Source organism: Entelurus aequoreus, linkage group LG01 (genome assembly GCF_033978785.1).
Source record: "Entelurus aequoreus isolate RoL-2023_Sb linkage group LG01, RoL_Eaeq_v1.1, whole genome shotgun sequence".
Lineage (NCBI taxonomy): Eukaryota > Metazoa > Chordata > Actinopteri > Syngnathiformes > Syngnathidae > Entelurus > Entelurus aequoreus.
This window is the reverse complement of record NC_084731.1, coordinates 60,379,354-60,394,086: the sequence shown is the minus strand read 5'-3', so window position 1 is coordinate 60,394,086 and position 14,733 is coordinate 60,379,354. Positions and strand designations below refer to the sequence as shown.

At 39.5% G+C, this 14,733-nt stretch overlaps 1 protein-coding gene across 1 annotated transcript; it reads right to left on the bottom strand.

Moving 5' to 3' along the window:
* Positions 1-5,139: 5,139 nt before the first annotated feature.
* On the bottom strand, positions 5,140-6,231 carry LOC133646469 (uncharacterized). Its single transcript, XM_062041895.1, has 5 exons — positions 6,106-6,231; positions 5,779-6,009; positions 5,332-5,596; positions 5,220-5,234; positions 5,140-5,178 (listed from the first exon to the last, which is right to left on the bottom strand). The coding sequence occupies exons 1-5, from the start codon at positions 6,165-6,167 to the stop codon at positions 5,140-5,142; spliced, it is 612 nt and encodes a 203-aa protein (XP_061897879.1). The 5' UTR covers positions 6,168-6,231.
* Positions 6,232-14,733: the final 8,502 nt, after the last annotated feature.

Here is a 14,733-nt window from a genome sequence, read left to right as displayed (position 1 = left end):
TAATACGGAAAATATCAAGTAATTATGTAAAGAATATTAACAATTGACTTTAGGACAACACAGTTATGTAAGACCATTTTTCATTTTTTTATGTAGTTAGACTGGATGTGGCGCTTTTATTGTGGAGCCGGAAGTGTGTGATTAGTTTGAAAATTGACGATGTGAAAGTCTCTGATTAAAATTACTCCTGACTTATTTTATACAGTCTTTTTTTCTTGCACAGCTTTTATTCCATTTTACTAAAGCAGTTAGTGTACAAACCCCGTTTCCATATGAGTTGGGAAATTGTGTTAGATGTAAATATAAACGGAATACAATGATTTGCAAATCATTTTCAACCCATATTCAGTTGAATATGCTACAAAGACAACATATTGAATGTTCAAACTGATAAAAAAAAAATGTTTTTGCAAATAATCATTAACTTTAGAATTTGATGCCAGCAACACGTGACAAAGAAGTTGGGAAAGGTGGCAATAAATACTGATAAAGTTGAGGAATGCTCATCAAACACTTATTTGGAACATCCCACAGGTGAACAGGCAAATTGGGAACAGGTGGGTGCCATTATTGGGTATACAAGTAGATTCCATGAAATGCTCAGTCATTCACAAACAAGGATGGGGCGAGGGTCACCACTTTGTCAACAAATGCATGAGCAAATTGTTGAACAGTTTAAGAAAAACCTTTCTCAACCAGCTATTGCAAGGAATTTAGGGATTTCACCATCTACGGTCCGTAATATCATCAAAGGGTTCAGAGAATCTGGAGAAATCACTGCACGTAAGCAGCTAAGCCCGTGACCTTCGATCCCTCATGATGTACTGCATCAACAAGCGACATCAGTGTGTAAAGGATATCACCACATGGGCTCAGGAACACTTTATAAACCCACTGTCAGTAACTACAGTTGGTCGCTACATCTGTAAGTGCAAGTTAAAACTCTCCTATGCAAGGCGAAAACCGTTTATCAACAACACCCAGAAATGCCATCGGCTTCGCTGGGCCTGAGCTCATCTAAGATGGACTGATACAAAGTGGAAAAGTGTTCTGTGGTCTGACGAGTCCACATTTAAAATTGTTTTTGGAAACTGTGGACGTCGTGTCCTCCGGACCAAAGAGGAAAAGAACCATCCGGATTGTTATAGGCGCAAAGTTGAAAAGCCAGCATCTGTGATGGTATGGGGGTGTATTAGTGCCCAAGACATGGGTAACTTACACATCTGTGAAGGCGTCATTAATGCTGAAAGGTACATACAGGTTTTGGAGCAACATATGTTGCCATCCAAGCAACATTACCATGGACGCCCCTGCTTATTTCAGCAAGACAATGCCAAGTCACGCGTTACATCAATGTGGCTTCATAGTAAAAGAGTGCGGGTACTAGACTGGCCTGCCTGTAGTCCAGACCTGTCTCCCATTGAAAATGTGTGGCGCATTATGAAGCCTAAAATACCACAACGGAGACCCCCGGACTGTTGAACAACTTAAGCTGTACATCAAGCAAGAATGGGAAAGAATTCCACCTGAGAAGCTTAAGAAATGTGTCTCCTCAGTTCCCAAACGTTTACTGAGTGTTGTTAAAAGGAAAGGCCATGTAACACAGTGGTGAACATGCCCTTTCCCAACTACTTTGGCACGTGTTGCAGCCATGAAATTCTAAGTCAATTCTTATTTGCAAAAAAAAAAATAAAGTTTATGTGTTTGAACATCAAATATCTTGTCTTTGTAGTGCATTCAATTCAATATGGGTTGAAAAGGATTTGCAAATCATTGTATTCCGTTTATATTTACATCTAACACAATTTCCCAACTCATATGGAAACGGGGTTTGTAATAATCTACATTTTATGTAAATTATTTTATTTTACTGGAATGTAAACACGGACGTGAAGTTTGTTCCAACAATGTCGTCTCACGGCGATGGAAGATAAAATATTATTTTCTTGTCATGGCTTTGGACCTGACATTTCTATAATGTACCTTTTTATTTCTGCTCAATGTTTTCCCGCTTGTGGCTCAACAGCAACTGGACGCCATTACATTTCCCAGACTACGGAACGGGCCGAGGGTCAAAAAGGAGTCAACAAGCATGCGTGTTAATTACACGTTAAAATATAGTTTTAATGCGTTATAATCACGTAAAAAACATTATTTATTAAAAAACATTTGTTATTATCAGTCCTTCCATGATTCTGCTAGCTTTTTTGGTGATTTTGTGTAAATAACCTAAACTCGTGGCAGCTTTTTCAGGAATTTGTGGGAAAAGTTGTGTTGTTTTTGAGCTTATCTTTCTGCAGAAACATTGAACCAACTTGTGATTTTATGACTCGGTTGTCAATGTTCCGAGTCCTCCTTGTAACGTTCACCTCAAAAAGTACAGGACTTCAACGAAAAATTGTAAAACAAATACTGTATTGATGTTTTTCTTGTTTTATACCACACAGACTTAGCGTCTTATTTACATGCCAAAGTCCTCCTCCAGGCCGAGCCTCCTAAGACAGTGTCATAGTTTTTAGCGCTTCCAGAGCAAATCTACAGACAGATATGTTAGAACTGTACAAAATATGTCACTAAAGTTTCAAATTGTTTGGAATTTGGCAAGGTTGTTTTGTAAATATCTCTGACATGCCTCCATGGTTTGATTCCACATTTCCAGGACTTGTGGGGATCCTAAATACACAGACAGGTACCAACAGGTAAGAAAAGTTGGATTTTTTTTAAAGGACCCCTTTAAAAGTAAACACTAGATGACAGTATAAGAACATACTTTGTCAAATGATTGTACAAAACCCAAAAGCAGTGAAGTTGTCACGTTGTGTAAATGGTAAATAAAAAGAGAATACAATGATTATATTCAATTTAATTGACTGGAAAGACAAGATATTTAATGTTCACACTGAGAAACTTCTTTTTTTTTTGCAAATAATCATTAACTTTGAAATTAATGGCAGCAACACATTGCAAAAAGGTCGTCACAGGGGCATTTTTACCACTGTGTTACATGGCCTTTCCTTTTAACAAAACTCAGTAAACGTTTGGGAACTGAGGAGACCCATTTTTGAAGTGGAATTCTTTCCCATTCTTGCTTGATGTACAGCTTAAGTTGTTCAACAGTCCGGGGTCTCCGTTGTGGTATTTTAGGCTTCATAATGTGCCAGACATTTTCAATGGGAGACAGGTCTGGACTACAGGCAGGCCAGTCTAGTACCCGCACTCTTTTACTCTGAAGCCACGCTGTTGTAACACGTGCAGAATGTGTCTTGGCATTGTCTTGCTGAAATAAGCAGGGGCGTCCATGATAACGTTGCTTGGATGGAAACATATGTTGCTCCAAAACCTGTATGTACCTTTCAGCATTAATGGTGCCTTAACAGATGTGTAAGTTACCCATGTCTTGGGCACTAATACACCCCCATATCATCACAGACATACTTGCCAACCTTGAGACCTCCAATATCGGGAAGGGGGGGCGTGGTTGGGCGGGGGCGTGGTTGGGGGCGTGGTTAAGAGGAGAGTATTTTACAGCTAGAATTCACCAACTCAAGTATTTCATATATATATATATATATATATATATATATATATATATATATATATATATATATATATATATATATATATATATGTGTATATATATATATATATATATATATATATATATATATATATATATATATATATATATATATATATATATATAGATATAAATACTTGACTTTCAGTGAATTCTAGCTATATATATATATTTATTTTATTATATATATATATAAATAAAAGAAATACTTGAATTTTAGTGTTCATTTATTTACACGTATACACACACACACAACACTCATCTACTCATTGTTGTACTTGAAAGTACAATGCTTTGCAGCCAGAAGCACAGCCTTTGAAGGAATATAGCTGTGGGCAGCATCTGTGAAATTTATTTTGCAGGAAAGGAGTGAGTTAAGGGTTGAATTGTCCATCCTCTTTCTATTCTCTGTCACTATTTTTCGAACCATACTGAACACCCTCTCTGATGATGCATTGCTGTGTGGCACGCACAAAAGTGCTTTCATCAAATGCACGAGTGTGGGGAATCTTCCATCACTCCCTAGCATGGCCCAAAACTGGTCAATCCTTGCTTCCTGGGGAAGATCTTCCCTGGCAAGCAATTGGTACTCCAGTACTTGTACCCGGAGGCTGGTCAGGTCCAATCGCAGCTGCGGCAGACTTTTTCCTAACTCCATAACTGCAAATGAAAATGAGCAAATTAAGCACAAGTGAGCTTGGGATATAATTGCTTTCTCTAGTCTTCTCCTCTATAACAGGGGTCGGGAACCTTTTTGGCTGAGAGAGCCATGAGAGCCATGAAAGCCAAATATTTTAAAATGTATTTCCGTGAGAGCCATATAATATTCTTTAACTCTGAATACAACTAAGTGCGTGCATTTTTAAGTAAGACCAACATTTTTAGAGTACAACAAGTCTCTTTTTTTTTTTTAATAACATTGTTAATCTGAAGGTAACCAATAATAAATCAAATACTTCTTACCATTAATGCTGCATGGTTTTGTAGTCTGGTTGATACGTGGTTATTTTTAACACTGTGATGACCAGCGGAATTATTCATTACTTATCGTGTTAAGCAATGTCAGCTAGGATTTATCTGAGAGCCAGATGCAGTCATCAAAAGAGCCACATCTGGCTCTAGAGCCATAGGTTCCCTACCCCTGCTCTATAACTTCTGAAGTTGATTATTAAACAACTACTGCCATCAATTAAAAAAGGGGATGCACCTGAGTTTGTGGAAAATTGATGCCGTGACTCTGGGTCCAACACAATCAGGTTTTGGAGGATGATGTTGTCGAGGGGGAATGCAGTCATCATCTTTGTGGTCACAGCTACAAAAAAGTCTCTCACTGCCCTGTGACACATGATCAGATCAAAAATTACAGCCGTTGTATGATGGGATATCAGTTAGTTAGCTTTGGATAACACAATAATCATGTTTACTTCATCATCATTGGGACAGAGGAGGAAAGTTCATCCATGTTGTCCTCCAAGAAATTTTGTTCAGCTTCTCTAAGAAAGAGTTCGCTGTCTGGCAACTGTAGGCTGGCATCCTTGAACTTGATGTCCTTCAGCGGGACATCAGCAATAAGGCCGGCAGGGAGAAATCTTCCCATTATTCTTTTCACCAGGCTGGTCATCTCCCAGTGCAGCCGATGAACCATCACTCCTTCAGCCTAAAAACACATTGATTATAAGTTATAAAAAAAATATGATGACACCATTATTTATTATCATAATTATTTAAGTTAATCTTTTGATAGGCTGGCTGACCTGAAACATAACATTGAACTCTGCCAGTGGTGTCAGAGCCTGGGAGAGGAAGAGGAAGAAGAACTTTGTCTTCTTGCTGGTTAAATGCTCAGCCAGCATCTTCACCTTGCCAGGCTTCTCCACATCCTCTTGACTGGCAAAATATGCCTGCAGTGCATCCCACTGGTTGAGCACCCGGTTTATGCAAGTCAGCAGGCTGAGCCACCTGGTTGCACAGTATCGGAGTATCTTCAGAGTTTCTGAGTCTGCGAACTCCACAAACTCTCTGAAGATTTCGCAACGTTTGGCAGTGAAGTTGAGAAAGGTTAAAAAAAAAAAAAGAAAGATATTGTTAAATGGTGAAAAGCAAGGGAACCAAGATGACATCCAATAACTGTCAAATTGTAGCACAGAGGCTCTCTTTTAACTTATGTGCAAGTGTAACATGCAGCATATCAATATGCTTACCTGATGTCAAAGTGAGCATATATACTGATGAGGATGTCTTCAATAGGCTGGTGTAGAGCCTTAATGCCCCATCCTGTGGCCAGCTGGACCAGATGACAGATGCATCCCATGTCAATTAGGGATGGCTGCATGTCTTTGATTCTGCTGACAACAGAATTGTGCTTCCCCTTCATGACATTGGCATTATCACTATTAAATGCCACAACGTTTCTCCAGTCAATTTTTCTGTCACTAGGAATAAACAAAGCACAACATTACTTATTAGTGGTCTGTCTCCTAGCATATTGTAATATATTTACATTTACACATAAGCGACTTTACATTTACCTTAGCACTGTGTTCAGTGACTCAAAGAGGTTCTCTGCTGTGCCAATGTTGCACACTGGCATGTGCAGAAACCTCGTCACCACCTCCTGAGTTTTCGGATCGCAAACCCTGGCCAATATCACAAACTCCTTAAAATATATATATATATATAAATATATTTAGAAAGCAATTTTCACAGCAGCCACAACATTACTTTACAAGAGAAGTGTAAATACAAAATACATACTTTATCCGTGTTTCTGTTTGTGCTTTCATCACACATCAGACCAAAGGGTTGGTTTTGGCAAAGTTCCATCACTTCTTTGTCCAATTCCGGGGCAATGGCACCTATCAAATACACAGTAATGAAAACACAGTTGTTCTACTAACTGTACTGTACTTGCTGCTTACTAAAAAAAAAAAAGACTTACCTTTCACTATTTGAGTCGCCTTTGTTCTGCCATTTGAGTACTGGCGAGCGATCTCTGAATCCGGGTACATATTCTTCACGGATTTGTTGTAAACATCCGCAATGAGAACGGGATGTTGCTTGCAGCTATCAGCATAGTCATCTTTGTCTCTGCATATATTACACCATCGGGTCTCCATTTTGCGAGGTGGCCCATAATACTGGACTGTGAACGGTGCTGCGCTGCCGCCGCCTTGTGCTTCGCTCTCCGTTCATGAATGAGTATATCATTTCGGCCACCGTGTTCAATTGAGAAGTCTGTTCTACAAAATTTACAGGCAACATACCCCTTCCCCTTCGAACTGTCCTGGATGAATTGAAATTCTTGTTTCCATTCTCTTTGGAACTTGCAAGCGTATTTCTTCATCTTGCTCGGCGTCGCCATGGCTGTATTCCTCGTTCTTCTGCTCCGTCTCCTTGTTGTGCACTCCCAAAAGCCGTAGATGTTATGACGCAGGCAAGTTTATATTGTGGGAAAGCGGACGTGAGAACGGCTGTCCCCACTCAGGTCCACATTGAGCTGGAGGGAGCGTGGCCTCCAGCTCCGGCTGAATACCGGGAGTTTGTCGGGAGAAAATCTCTGTCGGGAGGTTGTCGGGAGAGGCGCTGAATATCGGGATTCTCCCGCTAAAAACGGGAGGGTTGGCAAGTATGATCACAGATGCTGGCTTTTCAACTTTGCGCCTATAACAATCCGGATGGTTCTTTTCTTCTTTGGTCTGGAGGACATGACGTCCACAGTTTCCTAAAACAATGTGAAAAATGTGGACTCGTCAGACCACAGAACACTTTTCCATCTTGGATGAGCTGCGGCCCAGCAAAGCCGGCGGTGTTTCTGGGTGTTGTTGATAAATGGCTTTGGCTTTGCATAGTAGAGTTTTAACTTGCACTTACAGATGTAGCGACCAACTGTAGTTACTGACAGTGGTTTTCTGAAGTGTTCCTGAGCCCACGTGGGGATATCCTTTACACACTGATGTCGCTTTTTGATGCAGTACAGCCTGAGGAATCAAAGGTCACGTTGGTTTTCATCCTTGCAGCTTACGTGCAGTGATTTGTCCAGATTCTCTGAACCTTTTGATGATATTACAGACCGTAGATGGTGAAATCCCTAAATTCCTTGCAATAGCTGGTTGAGAAATGTTGTTCTTAAACAATTTGCTCACGCATTTGTTGACAAAGTGGTGACCCTCGCCCCATCCTTGTTTGTGAATGACTGAGCATTTCATGGAAGCTGCTTTTATACCCAATCATGGCACCCACCTGTTCCCAATTAGTCTGTTCACCTGTGGGATGTTCCAAATAAGTGTTTGATGAGCATTCCTCAACTTTCGCAAGTTTTTTGCCACTTGTGCCAGCTTTTTTCAAACATGTTGCAGGCATCAAATTCCAAATGAGGTAATATTTGCAAAAAAAAAAAAAAAGTTTCTCAGTGTGAACATTAAGTATCTTGTCTTTGCAGTGTGTTCAATTGAATATAGGTTGAAAAGGATTTGCAAATCATTGTATTCTGTTTTTATTTACCATTTACACAACGTGCCAACTTCACTGGTTTTGGGTTTTGTACTATTTTAAAGAATTATAACTACTAATAAAAATAATGTTATTATAATGACAGAAAGGTTACAGACATTCTCCGTGTATGTTTTACACTCGACAAGTGTCCATTTTAACATTATTTATGTTCCAACACATTTAATCACGGACGTTCAGAAAATTTGTCTAATGTTGAGAGTGATCCACAGCATTCACTTTTGTTCGTAAATGAGAGACAATGAGAGATTATCATCACACTTCAATTTCTCTAACATGGAAATGCTGCCGCTTTGCTAAGTCAGCATTGCAAAAAAAATATTTTCTTAATTGCCTTATATGAACATATAAATGTTACATATATCAATACATGAAGTAAATGTTTACATACTACATTACCCAGAGGGCTTAGCGCTGTGGACAGGAACAGGAAGTCGGTGTGAGCTACATTGAGCAATAGGTGGACTGCAATCACGTGACCTGGAGGTACTTCTGGGTTTCAGGTGATGGTCTAGAGTCCCATTAGGCTACTGTATATTTACCTGCAGCAGTGCAGATTTGAACGTATTAAGAAAAGGCAAATATAAAAGGAAAAAGGAAAACTATTTACAATAGGATGTAGTGTATTTTTTACACTCTTAAGAAAAATATTTTTAAAAGATTTAAACCATTAATCATCACCAAGACTTAATCCTAACCCTAACCCTAACCCTAACCCTAACCCTAACCCCTAACCCTAACCCTAACCATAACCATAACCCAAACCTAACCCTAACTCTAAACCTAACCCTAACTCTAACCCTAACCCTAACCCTAACCCCAACCCCAACCCCAACCCTAACCCTAACCCTAACCCTAACCCCTAACCCCTAACCCTAACCCTAACCCTAACCCTAGCCTAACCCTAACCCTAACCCTAACCCTAACCCTAACCTAACCCTAACCCTAACCCCTTACCCTAACCCTAACCCCTAACCCTAACCCTAACCCTAACCCTAACCCTAACCCAAGACTTGATACTCACTTCCTTTGACATTGGTGCATCACTAAGTAACGTATTTGATTGACATAACGAGTGCTGCTGTGATCGTGACGCTAATGAGAAAAAAGTTTCTTTGCAGTTGATTTCCTGCTACAAATATGAGTCTCATCTACAATTCATGTCTGCAGTTGTTTTTGTGTGTGAACGTGATATTTTGTCTCATTATTTAGCTATAGATGTCCCTGTTGTTCAGCCATGTTTGCTAGTGATATCAAGATTCAGAGATGTATTCATCTACTTTATTAATACTATGAAGGATATTTTCTTGATGCTGACAAATATCACCAAAGACGCTATAATGTGGTCATCCGTGTCCAATAAAGCACTTGTCTTTCCTGCACAACAACAACTAAGCCTTTAGTTTCTGTTATAAAAAAGGAGAATGAAAATAGGGTGGATTGGAGCAACAATCACAATATTTATAACTAGGACTTAACATGACGTTAGTTTATTTGCACTAGCAGGTCTTCTAGTTGTATTTAGGCATAGCAACCACAAAAGAACACAACCTAATTGTCCTTTCTTTACGTTTAGTTCTGCTCTCAAACACTACTAATATAGTAGAGAAACACAGAAAGTTTCTCAGACAAATCAAATGTTCAAACAAACATTTTACAAAGTGATCACTGCAGACACCAGCACGGTCCGATTGTATTCCACAAGATGTGGAACGTGATATTTTTAAGAGCCATTTCCTTTGTTCCCTGACTCTATGACTTTTATGAACCACTTCTTTCAGGACTCTATAAAATATATTTCCTATCTCTCTATTTGAACGACTGGAACACCCAAGAACACATTTTTAATAGAAGAAGAAATTTGTGATGAAAGACAACCTTTGATGATTTTCCTCTTTTCTGACTCATTAATGTTGAATATTGGTGGTAAATTATTCCGTTGTGTCAAAACGTGCATTTATACGTCATCCTGCAGGCCATTTTGGATGCCTCTGACTTGTGTTGTCTTTCTTTAACAACTGCTGTTGGTGTAACCTTCATGTCCTCACGGGAGCGAACGTACATTTGTGTGTAAATGTGCAAAAAACATTCTAACAACTTTGTTCACCATGTCTAAAAAAAAGGAAATGTTCATTTTTAGGGTATATATTTCAAAATTGTACAGGGGTGGGCGTAGAGACGTTAATTTGCATCTTAAAAGACAACCTCCCCTAATAATCAATTTTCCACTCAAAAAGTGTGTTAGAGATTACAGTCATCTTAGGTCCGCTTTCAATTTAATAAAAGAAAAGTTTTCTACCCATATTTTCTAATTTCTTTAAAAATATAAAATATTTATAAACTGTTTTTTTAACGATCAATCCTTCCTCACCAGATGTGTTGTTGATGTTTTTGCAGAAAAAAAGACACCTTAAAATAAAATCACAAAGACAAAAAAAAAATGACCGCAATACAAATATAAAAAGAAATGATGTAATGACTTAATGCAGCACGGTGGCAGAGGGGTTAGTGCGTCTGCCTCACAGTACGAATGTCCTGAGTAGTCCTGGGTTCAATCCCGGGCTCGGGATCTTTCTGTGTGGAGTTTGCATGTCTTCCCTGTGACTGTGTGGGTTCCCTCCGGGTACTCCGGCTTCCTCCCACCTCCAAAGACATGCACCTGGGGATAGGTTGATTGGCAACACTAAATTGGCCCTAGTGTGTGAATATGAGTGTGAATGTTATCTATCTCTCTGTGTTGGCTCTGCGATGAGGTGGCGACTTGTCCAGGGTGTACCCCGCCTTCCGCCCGGATGCAGCTGAGATAGGCTCCAGCGACCCCGAAAAATGATGACTAAAGTGCTGAAGCTATGTTTGCATTTGCACTTTAATTTAGTAAATACTTTTTTTTAATTATTCATTTAGTTAAAATTAATTTACTTCAGCACTGCGTAATTGTTTTAATTATTCATTTAGTTAAAATGTATTTACTTCAGCACTGCGTAATTGTATGTAAATGTATTTTTCATCACATTTATTTTTGTAATCAGTCTGACCTAAGCCTTGATAATAATCTTTGTGATGAATATGTTTTCATATCATTCATCCTGTTAAACTGTAGGTAGGTTAGATATAATTATTGAATATGAATACAACTCAGAGTGGGATTACTAATTTAGTGTTAATATTTGAGTGAGTCCCAGGCCCCTGTGTAGTGGAAAAGTTGTATTAGTGGACCTACAATAAAATACACCAGGTCTCCAGTAAATACCGCTTTGTTATGCTTTTATATTTTGTGTGTGGTTCAACTTCTACCCACAGCTAGCTAAGGCGCTACATTTAATGCAACACGCTTTTTACTTATTTACATATTTTTAGTCTATTGATTACCCTACTGCTTGAAATTAGTTATTGTATTTTCCAGTCTGAAGAGTGCGCCGATATACAAGCAACACCCACTCAATTTTAAAAAAGAAAAAAATATTTTCCATATATTAGCCGCACCTGAATATAAGTCGCAGATATTTACATTATGAAATTAGTTATTTACACTGAAATGTTTATTTACATACCTTTAATTGTTTCCAAACGGTGTCTGTAACACGGCAGTAAAACGGATGATCAAACAAAACAAAAGTCATTGTCATGAACCCGCTAGCTGCACAAGCTAGCTCTCCAATCAGCTAAATAGACTCAATAACTTCTAAATCGTCCAGAAAAGATAGCCCATAGTAGCGTATTTTCCAGACTATAGAGCGCACCGATATTTAAGCCGCACCCACTAATTTTTTTTAGATAAAATGTTTCCATATATTAGCCGCACCTGACGATAAGTCGCAGATATGTATGCTGTGAATTAGTTATTTATACAGAAATATTCTGTAAATGTTTATTTACACACCGTAATTGTTTCCAAACGGTGTCTGTAACACGGCAGTAAAACAGGCGATCAAACAAAACAGAAGTCATCGTCATGGACCCACTGGCTGCGCAATCTGGCTCTCCAATCAGCTAAACAGACTTAATAACCCCACAGTGACGTTTTGGTGAATTTACTGAGGAATTTGTGAAACTGAAACAACACTAAAAGACTGCCATTGTAAGTTAAAAGCCTACTGAAATGATTTTTTTTTATTTAAACGGGGATAGCAGATCCATTCTATGTGTCATACTTGATCATTTCGCGATATTGCCATATTTTTGCTGAAAGGATATAGTAGAGAACATCGACGATAAAGTTCGCAACTTTTGATTGCTGATAAAAAAAAAAGCCTTGCCTATACCGGAAGTAGCGTGACGTCACAGGCTGAAGGGCTCCTCACATTTCCCCATTGTTTACAATGCAGTGAGAGCGATTCGGAACGAGAAAGCGACGATTACCCCATTAATTTGAGCCAGGATGAAATATTCGTGGATGAGGAACGTGAGAGTGAAGGACTGGCGTGCAGTGCAGGACGTATCTTTTTTCGCTCTGACCGTAATTTAGGTACAAGGGTTCATTGGATTCCACACTTTCTCCTTTTTCTATTGTGGATAACGGATTTGTATTTTAAACCACCTCGGATACTATATCCTCTTGAAAATGAGAGTCGAGAACGCGAAATGGACATTCACAGTGACTTTTATCTCAATACATCTGTGAAGAACTTTAGCTACGCAGCTAACGTGATAGCATCGTGCTTAAATCAATCAATCAATGTTTATTTATATAGCCCTAAATCACAAGTGTCTCAAAGGGCTGTACAAGCCACAACGACATCCTCTGTACAGAGCCCACATACGGGCAAGGAAAACTCACCCCAGTGGGACGTCAATGTGAATGACTATGAGAAACCTTGGAGAGGACCGCATATGTGGGTAACCCCCTCTCTAGGGGAGACCGAAAGCAATGGATGTCGAGTGGGTCTGACATAATATTGTGAAAGTCCAACACATCAGCGAAAGTCCAGTCCATAGTGGGGCCAGCAGGAACCATCCCGAGCGGAGACGGGTCAGCAGCGTAGAGATGTGCCCGTCCGATGGACAGGCTAGCGGTCCACCCCGGGTTGGGAGCAGAGTAGAAAAGAAAAGAAAAAAAACGGCAGATCAACGGGTCTAAAAAGGGAGTCTATTTAAAGGCTAGAGTATACAAATGAGTTTTAAGATGAGACTTAAATGCTTCTACTGAGGTAGCATCTCTAACTTTTACCGGGAGGGCATTCCATAATATTGGAGCCCGAATAGAAAACGCTCTATAGCCCGCAGACTTTTTTTGGGCTCTGGGAATCACTAATAAGCCGGAGTTCTTTGAACGCAGATATCTTGCCGGGACATATGGTACAATACAATCGGCAAGATAGGCAGGAGCTTGACCGTGTAGTATTTTATACGTAAGTAGTAAAACCTTAAAGTCCCATCTTAGGTGCACAGGAAGCCAGTGCAAGTGAGCCAGTATAGGCGTAATATGATCAAACTTTCTTGTTTTTGTCAAAAGTCTAGCAGCCGCATTTTGTACCATCTGTAATCTTTTAATGCTAGACATAGGGAGGCCCGAAAATAAAACGTTACAGTAATCGAGACGAGATGTAACGAACGCATGGATAATGATCTCAGCATCGCTTGTGGACAAAATGGAACGAATTTTAGCAATATTACAGAGATGAAAGAAGGCCGTTTTAATAACACTCTTAATGTGTGACTCAAACGTCGAAGATAATACCCAGATTCTTTACCGAGTCGCCGTGTTTAATTGTTTGGTTGTCAAATGTTAAGGTGGTATTATTAAATAGATGTCGGTGTTGAGCAGGACCGATAATCAGCATTTCCGTTTTCTTAGCGTTGAGTTGCAAAAAGTTAGCGGACATCCATTGTTTAATTTCATTAAGACACGCCTCCAGCTGACTACAATCCGGCGTGTTGGTCAGCTTTAGGGGCATGTAGAGTTGGGTGTCATCAGCATAACAGTGAAAGCTAACACCGTATTTGCGTATGATGTCACCTAGCGGCAGCATGTAAATACTAAAGAGTGCAGGGCCAAGAACCGAACCCTGGGGAACGCCGCACGTTACCTTAACATAGTCCGAGGTCACATTGTTATGGGAGACACACTGCATCCTGTCAGTAAGATAAGAGTTAAACCAAGACAAGGCTAAGTCTGTCATCCCAATACGCGTTTTGATACGCTCTAATAAAATATTATGATCAACAGTATCGAAAGCGGCGCTAAGATCAAGAAGCAGCAACATAGATGAAGCATCAGAATCCATCGTTAGCAATAGATCATTAGTCATTTTTGCGAGGGCTGTCTCCGTAGAGTGATTTGCCCTGAAACCGGATTGAAAAGGTTCACAGAGATTGTTAGACGCTAAGTGTTCATTTAGCTGCTGTGCGACAATTTTTTCGAGGATTTTCGAGATAAACGGAAGGTGGGACACCGGCCGGTAGTTTACCAAGAGATCAGGATCGAGGTTAGGTCTTTTGAGTAGAGGATGAATAACCGCTTTTTTGAATGCTAGGGGAACAGTGCCAGAGGAAAGTGATAAGTTTATAATATTTAACACTGATGGACCTAATAATACAAAAAGCTCCTTGATAAGTTTCCCAGGAATTGGGTCAAGTAAACATGTTGTTTGTTTTGTCCCATTTACACATTTTGACAATTCCTCCAATGTTATTTCATCAAAGAGAGA